The sequence below is a fragment of the Lolium rigidum genome, chromosome 2 (assembly GCF_022539505.1).
Source record: "Lolium rigidum isolate FL_2022 chromosome 2, APGP_CSIRO_Lrig_0.1, whole genome shotgun sequence".
Taxonomy (NCBI): domain Eukaryota; kingdom Viridiplantae; phylum Streptophyta; class Magnoliopsida; order Poales; family Poaceae; genus Lolium; species Lolium rigidum.
Genome location: NC_061509.1, coordinates 240,291,110 through 240,316,619, shown reverse-complemented (window position 1 = coordinate 240,316,619; position 25,510 = coordinate 240,291,110). Strand labels below are relative to the sequence as shown.

Genomic DNA, 25,510 nt, shown 5'->3' with positions numbered 1-25,510 from the left:
GAAAACAGGGACGCCATTACCGTCGCTTGACCAAAGGTAGGCGACGGGGTTTTAGCCTTCCTGTGCCGCTGACGAGTCGGCCCCACCACTCCCCGCCTCGCTTTTCGTTGTGTCCGGCATCCCCAGAGCGTCCCCTGTGGGACGGGGACGGGCTCGGGGCGCCGGACACCGTATCGGGCCGCGCCGGACAAAAATGGGCTTTGGGGGACGCGGCTGGAACGCTTTTTTTTGTCCGGCGCGCCCCAAATCCCTTTGGGGGACGCTTTGGGGGACGCGACTGGAGATGCTCTTAATGCTTTCCGAAGTATAACCTATATAATGAAACTTAGGAAATTATGGGCCCCTAAAAATTTGGGGCCCTGTGCGGCCGCACGGGCTGCACTCCTGTGGGCCCGGGCCTGGTAATGGGTGACATAGGCATCCCAAATGGGCCTGCCGAATATAGTACCCGGGGTTTATTGAAGGCCCACTACCCGAAGAATAAGAAGATTCGGAAGCCCAAGATGTATTTAAGGAAAAGATAGAGTTGTAATAGGAAGTGTTATTTGTAATCTGGCGGGATGAGTTAGAAACCGTCCCGGACTCTGTAACTTGTACAAAACGAAACCCTCGGCTCCACCTCTTATATAAAGGGGGAGTCGAGGGACGAGGAGATGATCGAATCATTGTCTGCAAACCCTAGTTTTCATATTCGTCGAGTACTTTTCAGCTGAAACCTTCGAGATCTACTTGCCCTCTACTTCTAACTAAACCCTAGCCTACAATCCATAGGCATTGATAAGTTAATCCCTTGTCAATTGGCGCCGTCCGTGGGAATTAGAGGCGTAAGGATCTGATCTCGATGGCACGTTCAAAGTCTTCGACATCGTCAACCGGAAGCAACACTATGGATCGAGGTAAACGAGGTCGCTCGCTGGTCTTGTCGATTTTGTTCCTCACCCACCTTCCCGTTTGGATGCATATGCGTATCCGGCGGAGCCCATGGAGATGACGTTCGGAAGGTTTCACTTTCGCGTCGAGAAGGAAGGATCGTATCGTGTCGAAATTCCGATCTCGTCGGGATCGTCGGCGGTCGATTCCGATTTTTCAAGCTATGCGTCGTCAACCGAGTCAGGAGAAGAAGAAACCTCGGAAACACGCTACATCGGTACTCGTAACAAGAGAGAAACTCGCCAAGATCTTCAACGACATATCATTCGAGTCATCTCGCGGACTCATATATAAGCGATGGCTCAAGCGATGACGACAACTACGACTTCATCGACAAATCTATCACAATGGCGAGGTCTTCATCAATCTCAATAATGATGTCACCAAACCCAACATAGATTTGAGTGCAAAATACCATCGGATCTATGCTATCGAAGATCAAGAGGAAACATCGAGGCTTTCGACGATTTGGGTAACCCTTATGTCGATCCCTCAGATCTAAGGAGAGGTATGGGCACTAAATATGTTGGGCCCACACCACGTGTCAGAGTTCAACTTCCACAAGCAGCCTGGGATAGAGCTGCAAAAGCCCTGGATGGCCACCTCTTATAACATAGGCATTTTCTTTAATCCAAGGTCTTCCGATGAATTGAAAAGCTTGGCAAGGGCAAGGAAAGTCGAAGGCTCCTCTTTCTTCGGGAAGAAGTAGGGGAACAACGCCGACAAACCTGCACTGGCATTGGCCACGCCTTCACGAATTTCGCGCCCATGGAACTCCAGAAGAGAAAGTGCGTCAAGGAGAGGGTCATCGACGGCATTCTCCAGATCAAAATCTTGGTTTGTTTGGGCTATCACACGAGACAAAAACATTAGTCGAAAACCAGGAAACAAGAAGTACAATAAAATAGAAGGGATTGATGATATTACTTAGCGTACGTCGACTTTGCGACTTCAAACGCTTGATGATCCCTTGCTCACGTGCAGCTTGTGCAGCTTTCCGCTCGTCTAAGGCGGATTCGAGCATCTTTGAGCCTTTTCTGCAGTTCCTCGACACTAGCGGCCTTTGCTTTGGCATCATCGGCCTCGGCTCTAGCTTCACTAGCGGCAAGTTCGGCTTTCTCGCGAGCCGCTTCACCTGTGCTCTAGTTTGTGAGCAAGTGCGTCGGCACGCTTATTGGCATCTGCAAGTTTCTCTATCGAGATAAAAAAGAAGAAGGAAAAATCAAAAATCGCGACAAACAACAGGAGCAAAAGCCAGGAAGAACGGCACATATAGAGATCGTTACCTTCGGTTCTGCTGGCATACTCGCGGTACCCAATAAATTGGGACCCGATGCGGATAAGATCCTTGATCATGGGCTGTCAAAGAAGAAGAACGAAGGGGAAAACATCGGCATTAAAAAAGTAAGTGTTTACAAAAGCAAAATAGAAGAAATATAGACATCGACAAACTTACATCATCCAAGAGTCTGCGACGAAGAGCTGCTCAATTGAGGAGGAGGCTCAATGATCATTTCAACCCTTGCCCTTTTTGGTGAAGGGGCAAGGGGGCTTGATGGTGGAGTAGTGGTGACGACGTTTTGTTGAGGAGGCGACGTTTCATCCCCTTCAACTAGCGTGTCTGAAACAAGTACAGTACGTGACGTGCTTGTCCGAGGGGCCACGTCAGTAACTGGTATTTCTTCTTCCTCATCACTATTGAACAAAAAAGACGACAATATAAAAAGCAAGACAAGATAAATATTTCGAGTACAAAAAAGGAGGGAGAGATAAAGTCGACTTACGAGCTGATGAGGGATTCAACATAAGGATCGTAAGCTGCCTTCGGATGAGAAGGAACAACTTCTTCAGCCTTAGAAGTGCCAGAATCCTCGGCATTTTTCCTTTTCCTATTGTTCTTTGGAGAGACAGCAGGAGGAAGGGATTGCGTCGACTCACTGGCTTCAGACTCGGCTTCTTTTTCATGAGAAGCCGCAGATTTGTGAGAACCCGCGACTTCACTTTCAGGAACAGAAGAGCCTTGAGTATCTTCGGCAGCGATGGCCATTTCTTCGACTTCTCCACCCTCAGGAAGAGGAGGAAGGGAAGTCATCCTAGGATGGTTCTGTTAACAAATAATAATGACAAAAGGAAAAATGAAGAGATGACAATACAATGAGATGAAGAGAAAGTGCGGATCAGGATAAAAAACTCGGGAAGACAAAGTACCTTGGGGAGTGGATTGGTAGAGCTGTAAGGTTCCACGCGACTTGAGGAAGGAATTGGGTCTTTGCCCAGACGAGAAAGTCTTCGAAGCAACTTCTCGAAGTCCTTGGTGGAAAGATCACCGAGAGATTCCGTTGGCATCATTTACACCGAGTACGTCCAAAGGGGATTTTTGCGAGCTCGAAGAGGCTGCACTCTAATCTTAAGGAAGTAGGCAGTGATTTGAACACCAGACAGCTCCTTGCCTCGAGTGTTCTGAAGCTGACGAATACGAGACATGAGTGCCTCTGTCGCCTTTTTCTCTTCCTCAGAAGCCTCGGCATCCCAAGAACGGCGACGCTGAATTTTGGCATTCCCGTCGAAGGGAATTATGTTATGCTCAACGGAGTTGGCGCTTTCTTCGTGAATGTAAAGCCACCTCTTGCGCCATCCTTGGACAGAATCAGGAAACTTGACGTCGAAATAGTCGACATCAGTACGAACACAGATAACAACGCCACCTATGTTATAAGTGACGTTGTGGGAGCCATTGCGGCGGATGCAGAAAATGCGCTTCCAAAGAACCCAATTGGGAGCAACTCCAAGGAAGCATTCGCAAAGGGTGATAAAAATAGAAATATGAAGGATGGAATTAGGGGTCAGATGGTGCAGCTGAATCCCATAAACGAAAAGAAGGCCGCGGAGGAAATCATGGATTGGAGGCGAAAGGCCGCGGATCGGATGATCAACAAAACTAACCCGGTACTCCATTGGAGGATTGGGGTAGCTTTCTTCGCTAGGAAAGCGGATGGCGTCCTCCTTCTTCATAAGGCCGAGCCTCTTCGAGCATGTTGGTATCTTGGTTGGAGATTTTCGATCTCTCCCACTCAAGATCCTCGGCGGCCATCTTGGATTCAGGAGTGCTGTGGCGAGTTAGGCGCACGCGCGGTGGCATCGACGGCAATGGGCAGAGCAATGTGTGCGAGTACGAGAAATCAGAGAGAGTTGGGCGAAGAGGAAGATTTGCGAAGAGGAACAGGTGAGCGGCGCAAGCGAGGGGATGAACGGAGGTTGAAGACAGGTTTATATAAGATTTGGGCGAGGCAGTGTGCCGTTGGATGAGGAAATCGTGTGGTGAGAATAGACCTTCTAGATACAAGGGCAAAAAAGTATTTTTACTAAGATAAGTGTTACCGTACGTGCGCCAGAAAAAGCGGAGGACGTGTGTCCCCCACTTGCACGACGTGTCAACGAGGTGGAAAGGATGGACCCACAAGGCAGAACAAACTCGACCATTAATAGAGTTGAAGAAAATTTGCCAAGGGAAAATATGTCGACAAGAAAAATAAAAGGAGAATGGCGACAGGATAAGTTATTTGCATACTTCGGGAGCCTTTGGTCAGAAACAAGTTTTTGCCCAAATGCTCGGGGGCTACTTCGAAAAAAGTACAGTTTCGACTATGGCAAATATAGAAATTGTGGGAGCCTACAACCAAGCACAAGTTCTTGGCTGTAGCCTCGGGGGCTACTCCCATCGGGAGCGCTGTTCGCGCACCCGATAGATAGATAAAAAAAAAAGAGAAGAAGAAAAGAAAAGATTATCGGGAAGATACTGGCAATATAGCGACAAGGTGGACTAAAATGTTGAGCCTACAACCAAGCACAAGTTCTTGGCTGTAGCCTCGGGGGCTACTCCCATCGGGAACGCTGTTCGCGTGCCCGATGAAATATAAAAAGGAAAAAAGAAAAAGAAAGATAGAAAAGCAAGAGAGTATATTTCGAGTTATAATTAACTCTACATATACTCCCATCGGGAGATTGATATAAGTCATATTTGACTCGATAAAATGTGCCATTCCAACAGCCGGAAAAGCACTCGACAATATATTCTCGAACGCCAAAGTTGCGATCAATTTCGAATGCCGCAAATTTGCGAAGGTAAGACCCCAGATCCGTTCTGCTGGGCGTGGCATCGCCTAAGACTGCGCTCTGCTACTTTTATCCGTATCAACAGATACGAAGAAAAATCCTGACGGACGCGTTAGGTACTCGATAAATTTGACTGGGACTCGACAGAATGGTAAGACCTTAAGCGGCACCTGTCGGAGTTTGCACCAGTATCCCGAGATCATGTCCTGGGACGTGATCTTGAAGTAGGTTTTTGCGGATTGCCACTAGAGCAGTTAACTAGTACCTGATCCGTCAGATGAACTAGCCCCAACTACCAGTATCCCTGTACAATATAGAAATTTATATGAAGAAATATAGAACAGTTTAAGTTGTCAAATAAAAATACACAGTGGAGATTTTCCCTGACTCTACGATTCAAGCAAAATCTCGGGGGCTACTGACATAGGCATCCCAAATGGGCCTGCCGAATATAGTACCCGGGGTTTATTGAAGGCCCACTACCCGAAGAATAAGAAGATTCGGAAGCCCAAGATGTATTTAAGGAAAAGATAGAGTTGTAATAGGAAGTGTTATTTGTAATCCGGCGGGATGAGTTAGAAACCGTCCCGGACTCTGTAACTTGTACAAAACGAAACCCTCGGCTCCACCTCTTATATAAAGGGGGAGTCGAGGGACGAGGAGATGATCGAATCATTGTCTGCAAACCCTAGTTTTCATATTCGTCGAGTACTTTTCAGCTGAAACCTTCGAGATCTACTTGCCCTCTACTTCTAACTAAACCCTAGCCTACAATCCATAGGCATTGATAAGTTAATCCCTTGTCAATGGGGTCTAAGAAAAACACGTGGAAGGGAGAAAATGGGGCCAGATTCATTACAAGGGCACTCGTGACAATGCATGGTTCAGTTTGTGGAAGGCAAACCATAATAAGAAAATTCATGGGAAATATATTCTAACTTGCTATTCTTCTATTATGTCTTTAATTCGTACTACAATATGCTAATATTTTCTATCGGGGGTTCGGTTCCGAAAGGAACGCGGGTGCCTCGGCGAGACCCTTAAGGTTATTAGACCACATGGGGCTAGAAGCAACGCTCCAAGCTCAACATGGACACGGCGACGCCGTAGTAGCACAAAAACGACACGAGAGAGAGAGAGAGAGAGAGAGAGAGAGAGAGAGAGAGAGAGAGAGAGAGAGAGAGAGAGAGGGAGGGAGGGAGAGGGACAGAGGGAGGGAGGGAGAGGGAGAGAGGGAGAGAGGGAGGGAGAGAGGGAGAGAGAGAGTTAGCGAGGTTCAGGGCCCTAATGGTGAGGTAAAACTACTATGTCCTGCCTTGGAGTGGTATTGATCTTGCTCCGAGAGGAGTATGATGTTACAAGATGTGGAGGGGCTCTTCATCAGATCTAGGTGGGATCTTCTCTAGGTAGAAGACGATGGTATCTAGAGAGCATCTAAAGCAGATTGGATCGGCCTCCTCTCTACTGGGAAGCTACCTCTCCTTTTGTAGTGGAGCTAGCCCTCCTCTCCAAGGAAACTTGGTAGAGAGGGTAACCACAGAGCAACCCAAGGAGGAGGACAGCTGTCCCTAAGCAAACCCATAGCCATCCCAACAGACTAGGTCCACCGGGGGAGGATGTCGACACTGTGTTGTACTGGCACCATCCATCCCAAACCTTTTTGGAAAAGAGGCAACAACCAACTCACTTTATGCAGGCAAACTCGGACCTTCTCTTATCTTATGGGTACGTCATGGCTGGTTGAAAGTTCAGAGATGGTAAACCTAGAGGGGGGGTGAATAAGTTTCTACAGATTTTAATTCTTTCTTTGCAATATTAGGCTTTGCGGAATATTAAGGTGAGCCTAATGCAAACTAGGTGAAACAACCTATATAAGGATACAACTAACTCGAGCACGAAGGCTCTCACGGGCAGTTAAATCACAAGTAAAGAGTTCGGTTAGAGATAACCGATAGCACGCGGAGACGAGGGTTTATTCCCGTGTTCCCTTCCTTTGCAAGAAGGTACGTCACGTTTGGATGAGTGGATGTCCCATGAAGGATTCCCCGCGCCACGAAGGCTCACTCTATTCTCCGGAGCCTATCCCACAAAGGAATAGCTCACTCACTTGTGGTAGACTTTGAGGTAGCCTCCAAACCTTCACAATCTTGTCAGGAGCAAATCCACAGCCCGGATGCTTCCGGACCACTCTTTCCCACCTAGGGTTTCCAAGGAACCCTAGAGAGTAAGCTTCTTGATGAATACAAGGGGGAATGAGATTTGGCTTGGTAGAACAGTAGATCGGGTCCTCCTCTATCATTTCCCCGAAGGGATTTGAGTTTGGGTGGAGGAGGAGGGAGATGTGATGCTTTTGGTGTTTCTAACAATGGAGTATGTGAGAGAGAGCTCAAGAACAGCTTGTGGTGTAGTGCCTACCCCTTCAGAGGTAGGAGAAGGGGTATTTATAGTGTCACTTGAATTCTGGCCGTTGCTCACTTGCCACGTCAGCAGATTTCCCGAGAAACCAGGTCAACCGGGACTGGCGCCGGACTGGCCGGCGCGGGGGCCGGTCCGACCGGGCCAGGGACCGGACCGGCCGGTCCAAAACGGATCTGGGACCGGATCCTGACCGGAGCAGCTTCTCTGGCATACCGGACTTCGTCCGGTTGGCACAGGCGTGGGAGCCGGTTGGACGCAGGGCGCCCGGTCCGGCACCCGGTCCGACCGGGCCAGGGACCGGATCGGCCGGTCCAAACCGGGCCGGCGACCGAACACTGACCGGACGAGCGCCAAACCTTACTGGACTCTGTCCGGTTGGCACAAGTCCTGGGTCCGGTCGACGTCGGGCTGGCCGGTTCCAGGGCCGGTCTGACCGGGCCAGGGACCGTCGATGCTCTAAATTTTTTTGTTGATTTTTCATCGAAGTGTGGGGTCTCCCATTGCCTTCTTGTTCCATTGATACACCATTATACCTCTTTGGCTAATACCTGGGAATCATCTTGTAGACATGTATTAGTCCAAATACTCTAACACGGTGTCATAGTTACCAAAATAATGGATAAGGGTAAAATACCCTTACAATGGTGCCACCGCTCCTTTCCCTACGCGACTGACCCGCGAAGGTATCTTGAATGGCATCTTCTGTGATTCCCCTCGTGGAAGGAAGCTCCGCGAGGCCTTTGGATAGCCTGTAAACGGTGAAGTCCTGGAACCCTCGCCAAGGGTACTTCGCGAAGTGCCTCCCCCTCGCGGAGACCTTCTGTCTCCCGGAGAGGGGCTCCTTGTCATCTGTTCTTGGGCCGCCGCGAGGGCCCAACAGGAGGTGTAACATGGTACCCTGGGTTCCATAACACCGACATTGTCCACTTCTTGATGTTGGTAACATACAATTCCCCAGAATCCAGATCACATAGTGGGGCCAAGCAATCAAGTGGAAAACATGGTTTATATGATGGGCCTGGAGGTTGTGATCATATTCTCTTATTGTTTTATCAAATTTTAAGTGTGTGAAATCACCAAATATCAATAATTATTCATTCATATTCACTAAATGTTCCGATATTTTTTACTGAATTTAAGAGAGTGAAAAATCACTGAATAAATCATTATTTGTTCATTCATACTCACTAAATTCATATTCTATTGCTAAATTTCATTCAACATATTGTTGGCTTACAATACAATTCAGGAGCCACACAAATCATCTAGCAGAACGAGAAAACATAGAATACACAATGCACACACCAAACATTATAAAAAAAATCCATATTTTCTATCCCTGTATCTCTACTCTGCCTTAGTGCCTTATGTAGTATTCTCTCACTCCATAGTCCCAAAATCACACCCATTTGAAATCTCTCAAACAATCCTACTCATGTACTGATTTTTCCCGACACAATCGCAACCTAATTGCACCAAATTTGCTTTGAATCTTCCCTCAAATGCTTCATCATCAGAAAATTGGGAAAAATTAACAACAAAATCAATTATGCATCATTTGCGCATTAAAATCGATCCAAATTTATAGGATTTTAGTAGGCCACACTGATCACCTTTTTTCCTTATCTCGTTGCAATGGACATTGCGGTCGAAGCCGTTGTTGTTGCTCCCTATGCCGAGCACACCAACCACACGATGCTCTCGCTTGCCATCGTTGTCACCCTTGCTTTCGACCCCATACCACGGCACTATCGCCCCTAGCGCTTGTCATCCCAGTCCCACCATCGCATCGCTCGTCGGGCCGCTAGGGTTAGGATTTTGTCGAATCAATTTGGGAAATGACGGGCATACACTAACTATGACCTTTTCCACAAACTACAAGAAACACGGGGGTTTTCTGTAAAAAAAAATTGCTGGCGCATGCCACTTGACAGTGTAGTAGGATTGTAGGACAGGTGTCAGCCCCGAGCATCTATGTACAAATTTGAACCCGCATTAGGACTAATATATATTGCAGAAACACAATTTGCAAGTTGTTGTATTAGACTGCACATGCTGAACAAGTTTATGTACTGCCGGTGTAATTACCTCAAAGATGAATGAAAATGAAAAAAATGCACTTAGTAAAACTGGTTTTACGTACCTGAACTCTCTATTGATGTTTGCTGTGGTAGACTGCTAGTACAGCAGGACTGTGATGGCTGGGGGCGATTTACATAAAAATAACCCAAAATTGAAAGAAAAGCACAGACTGACCCTCCGGCGAAACTATTTCACGGATCTAACCCTTTTGTGCACACACCCATCCGACGTGGCCCGTCGACGCTGAGCTGGTGACCCCGATCCGACGTGGCAGCACGAGTGGAGCCGCTCTCGCCGGCACCACACTTTGAAAGTGTGGCGCCCCTGGCAAGGGCGCCACACATTCACTTAAGTTTGGGCCGCGCGCGCGCCCCAGCCCGACCCTTCTTCTTTCTTTCTTTCTCTGTTCTTCTTCTCTCCTCCAAAGGCGCCCGATTTTCTCTCTCCCCCACCAAATCAACCACCAAATCGTCGGATCCGTCCGTGGAGATCGTTCCCAACTCGTTGCTTGAGGTAATCTCCTCTGTTTCCCCTCTTTTCATCCATTGATTTTGTGTATTTGCTCCAATCTATATGTGAAACCCTAGATGTGGATTTGGTTGATTTGAGGGTGGAGATGGATTTGGTTGGATGTTAGGCTTGTTGAAGTAGAAGAAATGGTAGTGTGCTAGTTTGTATGGGTAGATTATGTTGATTATGGTAACTAATGAACACATGTGTGTATGTGTTCCCATTATGCTAGGGGGATGGAAAGAATTGTTCATGTTCATCATGTGGAGAAGGATGCTTTCTTGAAGGGAAACATAGAGCCGGACCGGAAGAGATTGACTTGGTGTTTGACGTTAGCCCTAGCTTTGCGGAGGTGGTAGCACAAGTTAGGGTTGAGTTGAATTGGAATGAGCCAAATGATGGTATTGAGCTAGAGGGAAGGCATAATGTGGGGTTTGGAATGCACATCCGTTGGAAGATAATGCGTATCAACTCCGAGCAACGTTGGTCCATTTACAAGGAGACGGTGGCCGGGTCACAAGATAAGGCTTTGGAGTTGTTTGCAACCAAGACGGTTGAGGCTCGTATCGAGCTTGACCTTAACCGGCCCTCCTCCCCCGTTCGAGAGAGGACTCCTCCACCCATGAGCCAAGAAGAGGCCACCCAATCTCCCATTGTTCAATCTCCCATTTCCCAACAACCTCCGTTGGATAATGAGTATGATGAGCATGACGATGGTGATGATGGTTTCGAGATGAATTGCAACAATATCGGTGATTTGGATAAATATTGGACGCAAGAGGAGATGGACCACTCCATTCCTTATTCCCGATGCTATGCGTCGGACTCGGATGATGATGGACCCGAAGAGGAGGTTGACGAGGATGGCTTCACGGCTAAGGAAGCCGAAAGAGCCAAGATCTTCAAGAAGGTAACCGGACGGGATATCCGGGTACCATTGTTCCGTGATGTTAGTCTTGCGGATGGAGCCGTGGTTGATGGTGGCAAAAGTTTACTTCTTGGAGCTAGGCCACTATCCAAGAGAGATGTGGATGGTAGGACGGCTATGATCTCTAAAGGGCTAACGTTTGATACATTCTTGGAATTGAAGATATGGTTGAAGGAGTTCTCCATTAAGCATCATCGCCCTTACATCGTTGTTCACTCGGACTTGAAGAAGCGGTACACGCTAAAATGTGTGGATAAAAGGTGCCCATGGGTTGTCCGTGCACGACCTTTCAAAAAAGGGCCCTCTTGGCACATAACAAATTGTGTAGCCACTCACATGTGCCGGGGGCCGAAGCTTGATGGCAAGGATGCACAGCCGGACCACCGTCAACTCACATCCGAGTTCATTGCATACAAGCTCTCGGCGGAGATCTCATCACTTCCTATCATGAGCATTAGGTCCGTGCAAGATACGGTCAAATCCCGGTTTGCCTACGACGTCAAGTACGGGAAGGCATGGAAGGCCAAACAAGCCGCATTCAAGATGTTGTACGGTGATTGGGAGGAAGCATACAACCGTATCCCTAGGTTGTTGTTAGCGATGGCCGCAACTAACCCGGGCATGGTGCATGTGGTGGAGCCTTCCGCAACCAAAATGACATTGCATGATGGTAAAAGAGTGAGGGTATTTCACCGTGCATTTTGGTCATTCGAGCAATGCACGAGGGCATTCGAACATTGTAGGCCCGTCATAGCCGTGGATGGTACCTTCTTGACCGGTCAATACAAGGGCACACTATTGGTGGCAATAGCAAGTGATGCAAGCAACCGTTTAGTACCATTGGCTTTTGCATTGGTAGAGATTGAGAACAATGATAACCGGCAATGGTTTTTCCATATATTGAGGACGAGGGTCATACCACCCTCAAAGGAAGTGTGTGTCATCTCCGATCGTCATCAAGGAATTCTCAATGCGGTGGAGGTTGCAATTCCCGGGCATGCTCCCTTGCATCACCGATGGTGCATGAGGCATTTTTGTGCAAACTTCTACCGGGCATGCAAGAGCAAAGAGTTGTCCGACCTCCTTCAAGATTGTTGCCTCGCTTACTCGAGCGCCGCTTCGCAAACCTATACAACGGCTTGCTGAAGCACAAAGACCTCAACGCGGGTGGTCAAGAGTTTCTTCATAGACACCTCATATTTAACTCAAAGTGGGCAAGAGCTTATGATGAGGATGGGAGGAGATATGGCCAAATGACAAGCAACATGGCCGAGTGCTTCAACAATGTGTTGAAGGGTGTCCGTGCATTGCCCGTGACGGCAATCATTCAATACACATTCGAGAAGTTGAATGTCTATTTCCAGTAACTACACCGATGAAACGGAGAAGGAAATTGCTAGGAATTGCGAGTTCCCTATGAAGGTTGAAGAGTTCATGGAATTTCAGTGCGAGGAAGGCGGACTCCCAAACAGACTACATGTTATGACAATGTTGAATGGATTTACCAAGTGAATGAGCCGGGAGGCACCACACAAGGTGGTGTCCAACATGGAGGCCGGGCTTTCCGTGTGTCCCTAAAGACATGTGAATGCACATGTAGGAGGCCCTCTTTGCTTCATTTGGCTTGCTCCCACTTGCTCACGGCGGCACGCACTAGACGTGTCGACTACAATAACCCGCTCACCGTTCGGGAGTCCGAGTTCTCAATCGAAGCCACAAAGAGGACATGGGCTCCAAGGTTTTCTCCTTACTTGGATCAATCACAATGGCCGGAGTATCATGGAGTGCATGTTTGGCCAGATCCGGAATGGAAGGTTGTGAAACGTGGAAGAAGAAAGACAAAGAGGTATCACGGAGATATGGATAGATGGGGTCATTCGGGAAACAAGTTATTCCAAGAGTCTCGCGAGCCAACTAATTGTGGATCATGCAATAGTAAGGGCCACAATAAAAGGAAGTGCACATCCGGCAAAAAATCAAAGGGCAATGATGCTAGCACAAGTCAAGCATCAAGTAGCCAACAAGCTTCAAATCAACCTCCAAGCCAACAAACCCCAATCCAACAAGCTCCAAGCCAACAAGCTCCAAGCCAACCGCGTCAAACTCCTCCAAGCCAACCGCGTCAAACTCCTCCAAGCCAAACGCGTCAACCTCCTCAAAGCCAAACGCGTCAACCTCCTCCAAGCCAAACGCGTCAACCTCCTCCAAGCCAAACGCGTCAACAAGCTCCAAGCACACAAGCCCAACGGCAACAAGCTCCAAGCACACAAGCCCAACAGCAACAAACCCCAAGCACACAAGCCCAACGGCAACAAGCTCCTACGCAACAAGCTCCAAGGCAACAAGCCTCAAGGCATCAACCACAATGGCGACAAGCTCCAAGGCAACAAAGGATTCACGTAGGGCTTAGTAGAGGTGGCCGTCGCGGTGCTAGTATGCTACGATACCTAGCGGGGCCTTATCCGTATGTGTCTCGAAGTTACTAATTGCATTGTACTTTCTATTTTCATATTCCATGACTAACTTTGGTTTTTCAATTTGGTTTACGGGTATGGCAACTCAACCCACCAAGGGGAAGGGAGCATGGGAGGGCAATGAGAAGGAGGAGTCCGCTTGGGAGGAGGCGGTAAGGACGGTGCGGAAGAAGGAGAAGGAAGAACTAGAGAGGAAGAAGAAGGAGGAGGAAGACAACAAGATGGCGGAGCGTGCCCGTATGCAAAAACAGTATGAGGAATACATATTGTTCCACAAGAGGAGGAATGCCAAGCTGAAGGCCGAACGGGACCGCGAGGCACGAATAAAATTCCTGAGGAGCTGCCAACTTGAGCAAATTGCGAGGGAGAGGGCCAATAGGATGCACCTAGAGGAGGTGGCTAGGGAGGCTGAACGCATCAAGGAGGAGAGATCTCAAGCGGAAGGCCGCAAAGACGGAGGAGCGCCACCACTTCTTCGATTCGGTCGTTCGGTTGGCTCGTGACTTAAGAGAGAAGGAAGAATTGGTCGAAGAAGCTAAGAAGAAGAAGGCAAGGGGGAGGGAGCCTTTGCGACGCGAGTGATGTCCCTTTGGCTATGTTCTTGTTGTCGAACCTTTATGTTGTCCGAACCTTGATCTTCTCGAACCTTCGTGTCGTTGAACCTTATTGTAATTGAAACCTTGATGTCGTCGAACCTTATTTGTCATTTGAACCATTATGCTCGTGTCAATGTATGGTACATATTCGGTGCAATGTTCTTGTTGTCAAAACTCGTTGGAATATGGTAGGATTTTTCATGGTTTTAACACAAGTCAATGTGTGGCGCCCTTCCCACTGGCGCCACACATGCAAGTGTGGCGCCCGTGGCATCGGCGCCACACGTGCCAACTTATATGAACTATTGGGTCGAAAACATCCGGGGGCTCGGACGATAAGTCCTTAGCCGTTTTGGCGACCCTCTTTATGTGGCGCCGATGCCACCGGCGCCACACATGCTTGTGTGGCGCCCGTGGCATCGGCGCCACACAAAGAGCCTCGCCAAAACGGCTAAGTCCCGTACGATTTGTCTTACGGTATGTTTTGGGCAATTAAACATGCATGTGTGGCGCCGATGCCACGGGCGCCACACTGTGCAATGTGGCGCCAGTGGGAAGGGCGCCACTCATTGACATGTGTTAAAACCATGGAAAATCCTACCATATTCCAACAAAACTGCCATCATGTCAAAAGCTATGTCATACACACATCATATCAACAGCCATTTTGTACACACATCATGGACATAACATCATCAAACCTAACATCGTAGCACATAGTTTCATACAATTTAAGATAGCATTCAAACAACACGAAGCAACGAAGATAGAGTTGACAACACTCGACGATCTAAATATCGGTGTCGGAGCCGGATTCGCCGGTGTGGGGGTAGTGCACACGGCGGGCGGTGTCGTCGAACACCTTGATGATCATGTCGCCGTCCCCCTCGTACATGAAGGTGAGGCGGCAGCCGGGCTCGAGGTGGAGGTCACGGGCGAACTTGTCCCACCCCGTGTGCGGGTACATCTTGCCTCGCCCGTCGAACAGGACCTCCACGGACCGGCGGCGGAAGTTGCGCCTAGCCTCCCGTAGCCGCAAGTGCGCCGGCTCGTGGCCGTCGATGAACTCGGCGAACTTGTCCGGTAGCCGCTTGATGCCGAGTGGGTCGTCGTCGATGCGGAGGAGGAACTCGAGCGGCGTTCCTCATGCGAAGACGAGGAGGATGCGAGGTGACGGTGACCGTGGGGCCCTTGCTGCTCCACCGCGGCGGTCCCTTCCCCGGCCGGGGGCGCCCGAGACCGCGGCGGCCCCTTCCCCGTCCACCGGGACCGGCCATCCTACATGTTTACATTTTTGAACCATATTACGATCCATTCCACTAACAAATATGAGTTACTCCATCACAAATACTAGGCATACATGTGGGTTCATACACATACATACACATACATACATAGAGTTCATACACATACATGTGAAATTTCATATGTAGATTTCTACAAATCTATGGTTCAAACACATGCATACATGAGGCTACCATCTCCAACACAAACAATACAATATAGAGTGCACAAAAGAAAAAAACATGTCTAGGGTTCATGTCCAAATCTAGCCCGATCTATGAAATTAGTGGATGAATGGAGAAGATTTGAAGGAGATTACCTTGACAAATGGATGGGGAACGATCTCCACGGACGGATCCGACGATTTGGTGGTGGATTTGGTGGGGGGAGAGGGAGGAGAGAGAGAACCGGGCTGGGGGGGAGAGGGAGGAGAAGAGAAGAGAAAGAAAGAAAGAAGAAGGGTCGGGCTGGGGGCGCGCGGCCCAAACTTAAGTGAATGTGTGACGCCCTTGCCAGGGGCGCCACACTTTCAAAGTGTGGCGCCCGGCGAGAGCGGCGCCACTCGTGCTGCCACGTCGGATCGGGGTCACCAGCTCAGCGTCGACGGACCACGTCGGATGGGTGTGTGGCGCCAGCGCCAGGGGCGCCACATGGGCATGTGTGGTGCCCTTGAGAGGGGCGCCACACAAAAGGGTTAGATCCGTGAAATAGTTTCGCCGGAGGATCAGTCTTTTCTTTCAGTTTTGAGTTATTTTTGTGTAAATCGCCATGGCTGGGTGGAACTGGTGCACGCCCGAGTCGGGAATATGCAGGTGCAGCAGCCTCCTGCCAAGCTAGCAGACGCAGAGTGCGTGGCCAGAAAACATCTCCTTTCTGTCTTGTCCATTTTTTACTCGCAACTCCCCACTGTGATGTTCCCGGCTTTCACGATCTGCTAGCGCTGTTAAAATATGGTCCTGCTCGCCGTTCGACGCGCGGAAACCGACGAAGAGCGGAGAGTAGTTTGTGGCGAGTTTGTCGCTCTGGAACCGTCACGTGTATGGCCTTGGTCGCCGCTCGACAATACAAAGTGAATCGTATTTCCAGACATTCCAGTTTAAAGAATCGCGTATCGCTTGGGGTAGGATCTTGCGGATAAGCTAAACTTATGGGCCATCGTACAAAAAAAAAAAGGAGGAGATCGCAACTTGTGCAGTGTCCTGCTTCCTGTTTGAAAATATAAGACGTTTTAGATATTAAAAAATAAGCTAAACACATATCATACTGAGTGAATCTATGCATTAAAAGTACAAACAAGATATACATTAAAACAGATGAATTCTTCAAAAGCTAAAACATTTTATATTACTAGTAAATGGAGTGAGTACTTCACTTGGGGTAGTATTTAGCTATATTGATAAAAAAATAGTGGATTCCACATGTCAATGCTCCAATTAATGTAGTACATAAATTTTAAAAAAGGCGACCCCGTTTCCTCGCTCCGTCGCTGGGCCAGGCCGATGGTCCCCTCTACGCCTGCCGCTACGGTGGCGGGAAAGTGGGGGAACCCTCGTTCTGCGTCCTAGCCGTGTAGATAGTAGGATTAGGTCCTCCGAGGGCGTCAACGAGTGGGGGATGGTGTTGCCCATGTGGAGTTTTGGTGCCAGCGCTCGATCTCCTTCCCGACGTCCTCTTCGGCGGTGTCGGCGAGCGGCTAGACTTGGTCTCCCCCGGATCTATTGATTCGGTGGGGTTGGGTGCTCGAGGCGCGGTCGGTGTGGCGAAGACATCGATGGGCGCTGGGAGCTTTTGTCCTCTATCCCCTTCTTCGTCGCGGCAAGGAGCGGTCCGTTCTTGATGCGGGGGATAGGAGGTCATGCGGCGTGGTCCCGGCGATTTCCGTTCGGGGTTGGTGTCGCCTGTACAGGAGCTGGGAGCTGGTGCAGGAGTTGGTGCATCCAAAGAAGACAACTTTTTTAACATGAATAATCAGCTTTTATGATTTTCCAAAGTTTCTATAATTTTTTTACATTAGTTGCGTTACAGGAGCTAAGTAGTTGATTAGATGACTAAATAGTGAAAGCCGCAACAGATTAGACCACCACACAATAAAAACTAAAAAAAAAATCCTTCCAAATAGTAGTTTGTGCAACATAGAGTAGGACATCAGTAATTTTCGTTAAAAAAAACACTAGAGCACTGGTAATACAATTTTACACGGGTGACTTGCCACTCGAGCGCTCTTTGACTTGTGCGGCGCCACATCAACGCAGAGACACTGACAGGGGTGAAAGATACGGTCCGGACTGACTCCTGCCGCGCGAGATGCCGTATCAGGAATATTCACTGCTACGGGCGCAGCCTAGGAGCCTAGGAGCCTAGCTGCATGCCAGATTCTTGCTCGATCGATCTAGTTTCACCTCATTTGTGGCAATTTCGGGCGTCCCTTTCCGGATTCCGTTAGGGCATCTCCAACCGGGCGACCCAAACGGGTCGCCGCCCGGACACGCGGACAGCGCCCCGCGTCCGCGTGTCCGTTTGGGTCGCACGCTGCGCCCAACGCGCGGACGCAACGCAAATGTAATAAAAAAAATATAAATGAAAATGAAAAATAAAAACAGTGCCAAATAAATATAAACTACTGGTTAGTTAAACTTAGCCCTATTTTGGGCAATTTTTACACAAAAGAAAGCCCTATATGGGCTTTAAACTAAAAAAAAAAACCCTAGACGAGGGTTTGCGAGCACGGTGGCCGCCGGCGATACTACCCCCGGTAGTACTCGTCATCGTCGGCGTCGATGACGACGACGCCACCCGGCGGCGACGCGCTGTTCCGGCTCGACACGCCGGAGGGCACCGGGGACTCCGGCCAGGGCTCCCACTGCGCCCTTTCCCAGGCGGAGCGCGGGTTCGGCGGGCTCGCCGGCCTGCGCAGCCGTGCCCTGCGCGCGGACTCCTGCCGGAGCTGCTCCTCCTCCGCCAGGCGCTCCTCCTCCGCCAGGCGCGATGCCAGGCGCTCCTCCTCCGCCAGGCGCGCGGCCCGGCGCTCCTCCTCCCGGAGCGCCGCCTGACGCGTAGCCTCCTCCTGACGGCGCGCCAACTCGAGGAAGGCCCACGCGTCCGCCTGGGCGTCCTCTCGGGCCTTCCCGGCCGCCTCCTCCGAGCGCGGAGGTGCGCGGCGTCTCGGCGAGAAGCGGCCATTTGGCCGGCTCGTCGAGGTCTCGCGCTCGCCGCGGACGCCGCGAGCGCCGCCGCAGCCTCCGGGTCGTCCTCCTCCCGGGGGCCGCGGCCGCGGCCGTGGCCGGGGCGCGGGCTCGTTGATGTAGAGCCCGCCGGGCGGCGGCCAGCCCGCCGGCGGTGTGCGCGGGCCGCGCGCGAGGCCGCGCCGTCGCGGATGTGAAGCACGTGCGCCGGCGCGCATCGTGCTCCACCTCGAACCACAAGTCCCGGTTGGGACTTGCGTCGCCGTACGCGGGGTCCTCGTCGGAGGTCCGCCGGCAGGCCGAGCGCGGCGCCTCCGGATCTCGGCGTAGCGGGCGCGGCCGGAGCTCGGGATGGGCGGCACCGGAACCCGATCCGGGCTCAGGTGCCGGCCGTGGGGAGGTGCACGTCCCCACGCGCATTGGGACGCCGGCGTCCCGGAACATCCGCGCCACCGCAACGGTGACGTAGATCCGCTCGCGTCCGGGAGGCGCCGGCGGCCCCATTGCGAACGCCGGCGGCGACTTGCCGGGCCGCCGCCGCCTCGTGGTCGTTGGCGGACGGCTCGAACTCGCGCCGGGGCCATGGCGGCGCGGAAGCTTCCGAGCTCGCGCGTGCGGCCGGAGTGGAAAGTGGGGACCGGATAGGGACGAGTCCCCTTCCCCGGTCCACATTTAATAGGGACCGGGGCACCGACAGTGGGCCGGCCCACGCGGACAGGGCGGACACGCGAGGACGCCGCGTGCCATCCGCGGCCACGCAAACCGGGCCCGGATTTGGGCCGGGTTTGCGTCGTTCCGACGCCGCGGCCGTCCGCTTTTGCAGTGCGTCCCCGCGTTGGGCCGGGTTTTTGTCCGTTTCGACCCATCCGGACGCGCGGGCGCGGGATGGGTCGCCCGGTTGGAGATGCCCTTACGGATAGATAGATGGCGGAAAGCGAGGGACAGGGTGCAGACACGTCACTGCCGTCCCCCATACTACAGACCATACGAGTCCGTTTCTTTCGCTTCGGAGCGTACGTACGGTCTACGAAAACCAGACTTCACAGCAATTTCCCGTAATTGACTTACGTAACCACTCCTGGAATCCTGGTCGAATGGAACCTATCTAGATCTATGCCTCCTCAGATTTATATTTTCTTTAAGCCGTTCCAATTTAAAACTCTGTTAATTCTGATGAAAGCAATTAGAGCATGACTGCAACTGGTCTGGTGGATCGAGGTACAAAGCATCATCTGGCTGCAAAAATCGCAGAACTTCGGAGCTAATTGTTGGATTATTGCCGGGTTTCGTCTGATCGTCTTATACAATTTGTTGGGACTTTTGCTCATCTATTCGAATATGATCTATTGCAGCACGGAGCACATGAACAATGTCTATAGTCATCGCGAGGTATCCAAGTATTTATTTGTAATTTTTATTACCACTTCTACCCATAAAATGATGTGTTGGATTTATCAAAGTTAGATAAATGGAGAGGAGTGCCTTTTAGGTTACTTGTACTACTATTGAGGATTGTTAATAAATCAGTGAAAATTTTGATTTTTTTATATAAATTACACAAATTACGGGTATTATCCATTTATCAAGCTTACACCACTCGTCGTATAGATAGAAGCCTAGCACTAGTATTAAGTATTAAGAGCGTCTCCACCGATAACACTAATAGCGCCCCCACGACTTTTTCCAGTCTTGCTTGACACCTCGTCATTGCTTGTGAGCCAAGCGGGTCAAACACACGCCCACGATGGCTGTATCGACTGCCAAGACGGGTGTCAGATCGACTTTCGGTATGCATGGGTAATAGCATCACCGCTTGCATACCACGAACAACCTCCCTATTTATCCCCTCTAAGAGCAAGTCCAACAGCTTTCCAATATTTCTCCCCCTATATCTTCCTGTAGGGCTTCCCCTATAAAGATTCTTCCCCTAAATTTTGTTCATCTCCAACATCTCCCCTATACTATCTTCCCTATACCACATTCACCTATATTTTAAGAATATTTTGTACCTAACTTCACAAATAATAGAGCATCAATGATCTAAGTAGGCACTAACTCTATTATTACTTGTATAGGGGAGGCTTCCACCACCCCAATGTATAGGGAAGAAGGAGGGGTGGGTTGGGGATGCAGATTTATTGTGAGCATGTGTAGGGGGCCAGTTGGAGGGTGTTTTCTCCTATTTCTCCCCTATATTTAGGATTGGGGAGGCTATGGGGTGCCTCTTGGACTTGCTCTAACACCACCACATCGTCTAGGATTGGGGAGGCTATAGGGTGCCTCTCTCTCTCTCTCTCTCTCACCATCGCCATGGATACTTGTTTGCTAGACTAGCACGCGTCCACTGAGCTCGCCAAATACGGCTCCTCGGGTCGCCAAAAGTGACGGTGCTGATTGACTAGGCTATAAGCTTTGCGGGGTTCCTCGTGCCACCACGAAAGAGATCTTCTACCGCAAGCGGAAGCACGCGAAAGCACGCGATGTGGATAGACATATGATACTACACGTATAGCAACTAGTAGCTCGCACTGTTTTGCGATGAGAGAGAGATGCAGCGCTAAACCACTTCACCGACGAGCATCCATCATCGGAGAAGAACATCCCCGAGCAGAGGCAGTTCTTATCGCCCGGCCGCACGAACATCCCCGAGCGGAGGTTGTTCTTATAGCTCGCATTGTTGTAAATTTGCAAAATTTTCTTTGCTTTGAATGAAGTTTGCTGATTTAGTTTTTGGTTAAATTTTTGTAGTGGCCGCTCGTGCGGGCATCCCTTTCCAAAATAGCGGGATCGTGAGCTGGTGGCCCCTTGGTTCTCGGCGCGGAAGCTATTTTTCTCAGCTTTACATCCATCACAGTGTATGGTTTGTAATACTATCTCCGTCCATAAACGGATGTCTCACCTTGGTTTAAATTTGCGTGTATCTACGTAGTAAAACACATACGTACATTCATATTTTCATAAAGTTGAGATATTATTTTATGGACGGAGAAAGTATATCTGTTGGATAAACTCATACACATTGAGTCTATTACTTACTACATGTATTGTAAATAAAAGTTTAGGGAACGTGACATTAGATTAGATTCTTGTGGGCGGTGTTTTCGATCACAATATAGAGGTTGCTGGTGGAGATAGCTTTTATATTTGTTTTGCTCATCCATGCTATGGGTATCTGATGCAGCACAAAGTACGGGTACTGTCCATAAATGGGACAAAGTATAAGTACTTGTCCATATATCGAGCGTACACCTCTCGCCGTATGGATACACGCCTAGCACTAGTATTTAAACCGCATCTTGCACTGCATCACACACACACAATCCATAGAACCGACCAAAACCTGGATCCTCTTGTCCGTCCCTCGATACATGTCGCGGTACAGGCAGCGTACATCCGTCCCGTGCCCTGTCTAGCGTATCGTAATGTACCTGTCGTCCCCATACGCCATAAAAGAATCGCTCGGCGTATGCACTGCATCTGCTCGACGAAATGCCATTGTCACCAACTCACTCGCCGTCTCGGATGCCAGAGCGCGAGCGCGAGCGCGCGGCGTGGGATAAAAGCAAGGGAACAAGGGATGGTCCAACCAAAGCTGCCATCTCGCCTAAATAAAACACTCCCCCACACTCACACTCACCGCCCACCAAATGCTCCTCCTCTTCTTCCTCCTCACTGGCTCAGCTCCGCTGTAAAGACTCAGGGGCCGGCGCCGAGCTGAACGACTGAGAAACAGAGGAGGTCGAGCGTCGCCGCAGCAGCGCCGGCAAGATGATCACGGGCGCGGACTTCTACCACGTGATGACGGCCATGGTGCCGCTCTACGTCGCCATGATCCTGGCCTACGGCTCCGTCAAGTGGTGGCACATCTTCACCCCCGACCAGTGCTCCGGGATCAACCGCTTCGTGGCGCTCTTCGCCGTCCCCCTCCTCTCCTTCCACTTCATCTCCACCAACGACCCCTACACCATGAACCTGCGCTTCATCGCCGCCGACACGCTGCAGAAGCTCATGATGCTCGCCATGCTCACCGCCTGGAGCCACCTCTCCCGCTCCGGCTCGCTCGAGTGGACCATCACGCTCTTCTCCCTCTCCACGCTGCCCAACACGCTCGTCATGGGCATCCCGCTGCTCAAGGGCATGTACGGCGACTTCTCCGGCTCCCTCATGGTCCAGATCGTCGTGCTCCAGTGCATCATCTGGTACACCCTCATGCTCTTCATGTTCGAGTACCGCGGCGCCCGCATGCTCATCACCGAGCAGTTCCCGGATACCGCCGGCGCCATCGCCTCCATCGTCGTCGACCCGGACGTCATGTCGCTCGACGGCCGGAGCAACGCCATCGAGACGGAGGCCGAGGTGAAGGACGACGGGAAGATTCACGTCACCGTGCGCCGCTCCAGCGCGTCCCGGTCCGACATCTACTCGCGCCGGTCCATGGGGTTCTCCAGCACCACGCCGCGCCCGTCCAACCTCACCAACGCCGAGATCTACTCGCTGCAGTCGTCGCGCAACCCCACGCCGAGGGGTTCAAGCTTCAACCACACCGACTTCTACTCCATGGTCGGCCGCAGCTCCAACTTCGGCGCCGCCGACGCCTTCGGCCTCCGCACCGGCGCCACGCCCCGCCCGTCCAACTACGAGGACGACAAGGCCAAGCACCAGCAGCACCAGATCCCCGCGTCGTACCCCGCGCCCAACCCGGCGGTGGCGGCCGCGCCCAAGGGGCCCAGGAAGGCTGCGGCGGCGGCCACCAACGGGCAGGCCAAGGGCGAGGACCTCCACATGTTCGTCTGGAGCTCCAGCGCGTCGCCCGTGTCCGACGTCTTCGGCGGCGGCGCGCCCGACTACAACGACGGCGCGGCGGCCGCCAAGTCGCCCCGCAAAAGTAGCAATCTATACTCCGTCAATTCCGGGACTCGTAGTTGACGAATCTCTGTTTGTTTATTCTCTTCCCTTCCGGGGTGTGCTCCGCAGTGGACGGAGCCAAGGACAGCAGGGAGGACTACGTTGAGCGAGACGACTTCAGCTTCGGGAACCGCGGCGCGGCGCTGCACGACAGGGACGCGGAGGCCGGCGACGAGAAGGCCATGACGGCGGACCCCGGCAGCAACGCGATGGGCGCGGGGCCGACGGCGATGCCGCCGACGAGCGTGATGACGCGGCTGATCCTCATCATGGTGTGGCGCAAGCTGATCCGCAACCCCAACACCTACTCCAGCCTCATCGGCCTCATCTGGTCGCTCGTCTGCTTCAGGTCCGTGCAATCCTGCTAGTAACACCGCCGGAAGAACACAAACCTGTAACTAACTGTAGTCGTCGTTGGTTTGTCTCGTTGCCACGCGCAGGTGGAACATCGAGATGCCGGCGATTGTGGTCAAGTCCATCTCCATCCTGTCGGATGCAGGGCTCGGAATGGCCATGTTCAGCCTCGGTCGGTATTCCTTAGCATGCTTCGCTTCTTTCCATTCCTGCTAGTACTGCCATTCCCAGCAGCCAGTCGTCTCGTCTCGTCTGTCGTCCTATCCAACAGTAGTAGCACTCCGTAGCTGATCCGATATGCTTGGTCGCGTGCGTGCGTGCAGGTCTGTTCATGGCGCTGCAGCCGCGGATCATCGCGTGCGGGAACAAGGTGGCGACGTACGCCATGGCGGTGCGGTTCCTCGCCGGGCCGGCGGTGATGACCGCCGCCTCCTTCGCCGTGGGCCTCCGCGGCACGCTCCTGCACGTCGCCATCGTCCAGGTACTTGCTTTGCTCTGCTTTGGGAGCCGTAAAAAGCTAGCGGCAGGGTTGGGATGATCAACACCGGAAAAAGCCCTGGCGTGCCCGTGTCCCTTCTTTTCGCAAACCCCCCTCGTGCCCTGCTTTCACGCGCAAAAGCTTTCACCTTTCTCTGCTGTATGTCTTTCTAACCTTTTCCTCTCCGGCTCCGGCGGGGCTGGGTTCTTGTTCGGCGACCGAGCAGGCAGCGCTGCCGCAGGGCATTGTCCCCTTCGTCTTCGCCAAGGAGTACAACGTGCACCCTGCCATCCTCAGCACTGCGTAAGTTCTGTCTCTCCCGTACCCGGTACCCGGCCACCGACACCGACAAGGAGGCAGCTGGCCGGACCTGCTCTGATCCAGCCAGATTCTCCCCCAAATTTAGCTCCTGTATGTATGACTGACTGAGCATTTCCGTTTGGGTTGCAGGGTCATATTCGGCATGCTCATCGCCCTGCCCATCACGCTCGCCTACTACATCCTGCTCGGGCTGTGATCGTCGCCGGCGGGTCGATCACCATGTAAAGATCCATCGGGAGCAGCAGAGGGGGAGGATCCTAGAGCTGCTTGCGACAAGAGGGCTCTTCATTTTTTTCCCCTTTCCTCCCTCTCTAGAGCAGCAAACAAGGTGGCACTAGAAGCTAGGTAGGACGACAATGGCGCGCGAGTCAAACAACACTCAAAAGGGCCACCGAAGCTTGGGGAGCTGGAGGGGAACACGCACGGCATTCGGGTCGGGTTCTCAAGCGGGGTTTGCGAGTTTTTGGGTGATTACGCTGGCCCCTCTTGTAAAATGGATGCCCTTCTGATAACTTGATATTGCTGACGTGAGTTTCATCATGGTTTCTTCAGTTCCATTGCTCTGAATCTGATGGCGGCTGGGATGGAATTCATCTCACTGCTTGGATCACACACGCATGTTTCTTGATCTCCTTCTGCTTAGCGTACTGTACCTGTATGTGGCTCACACTGTGTTTCCGCTCGGCGCCAAATCGTTAGAACAGTGATGAAGAGCTGGCCTGGCATGCCCTGTCGGTGTGCTCGATCAAGCTGAGGCCACAAGAACGCATGGGCGAGGCCGGCCTCTCAATCAGTCATCAGTGGTCACTGATTTGATATGATACGACGTGCCGGCTACAGTTTCTGCTGGATCAATTAGTGTCCGAACGACTTAAGCCGCAAACGTGGAGAAGGCACCAATAAACTATGCTATTAGCGGCGGTTCCATTCGTAAT

General features: G+C 51.4%; 1 protein-coding gene across 1 annotated transcript; it reads left to right on the top strand.

Moving 5' to 3' along the window:
- Positions 1–22,226: 22,226 nt before the first annotated feature.
- Positions 22,227–25,110, top strand: LOC124693172 (auxin efflux carrier component 1a). Its single transcript, XM_047226638.1, has 6 exons — positions 22,227–23,402; positions 23,492–23,771; positions 23,863–23,948; positions 24,100–24,257; positions 24,481–24,557; positions 24,705–25,110. The coding sequence occupies exons 1-6, from the start codon at positions 22,286–22,288 to the stop codon at positions 24,769–24,771; spliced, it is 1,785 nt and encodes a 594-aa protein (XP_047082594.1). The 5' UTR covers positions 22,227–22,285; the 3' UTR covers positions 24,772–25,110.
- Positions 25,111–25,510: the final 400 nt, after the last annotated feature.

What these genes read in the sequence shown, in the direction of transcription:
- LOC124693172 (XM_047226638.1), top strand. Translation starts at nt 22,286, where the DNA reads ATGATCACGGGCGCGGACTTCTACCACGTGATGACGGCCATGGTGCCG. An exon ending in TGGTCGCTCGTCTGCTTCAG is followed by an intron (nt 23,772 to 23,862) that starts GTCCGTGCAATC and finishes TGCCACGCGCAG; the next exon opens with GTGGAACATCGAGATGCCGG. An exon ending in CCTGCCATCCTCAGCACTGC is followed by an intron (nt 24,558 to 24,704) that starts GTAAGTTCTGTC and finishes TTTGGGTTGCAG; the next exon opens with GGTCATATTCGGCATGCTCA.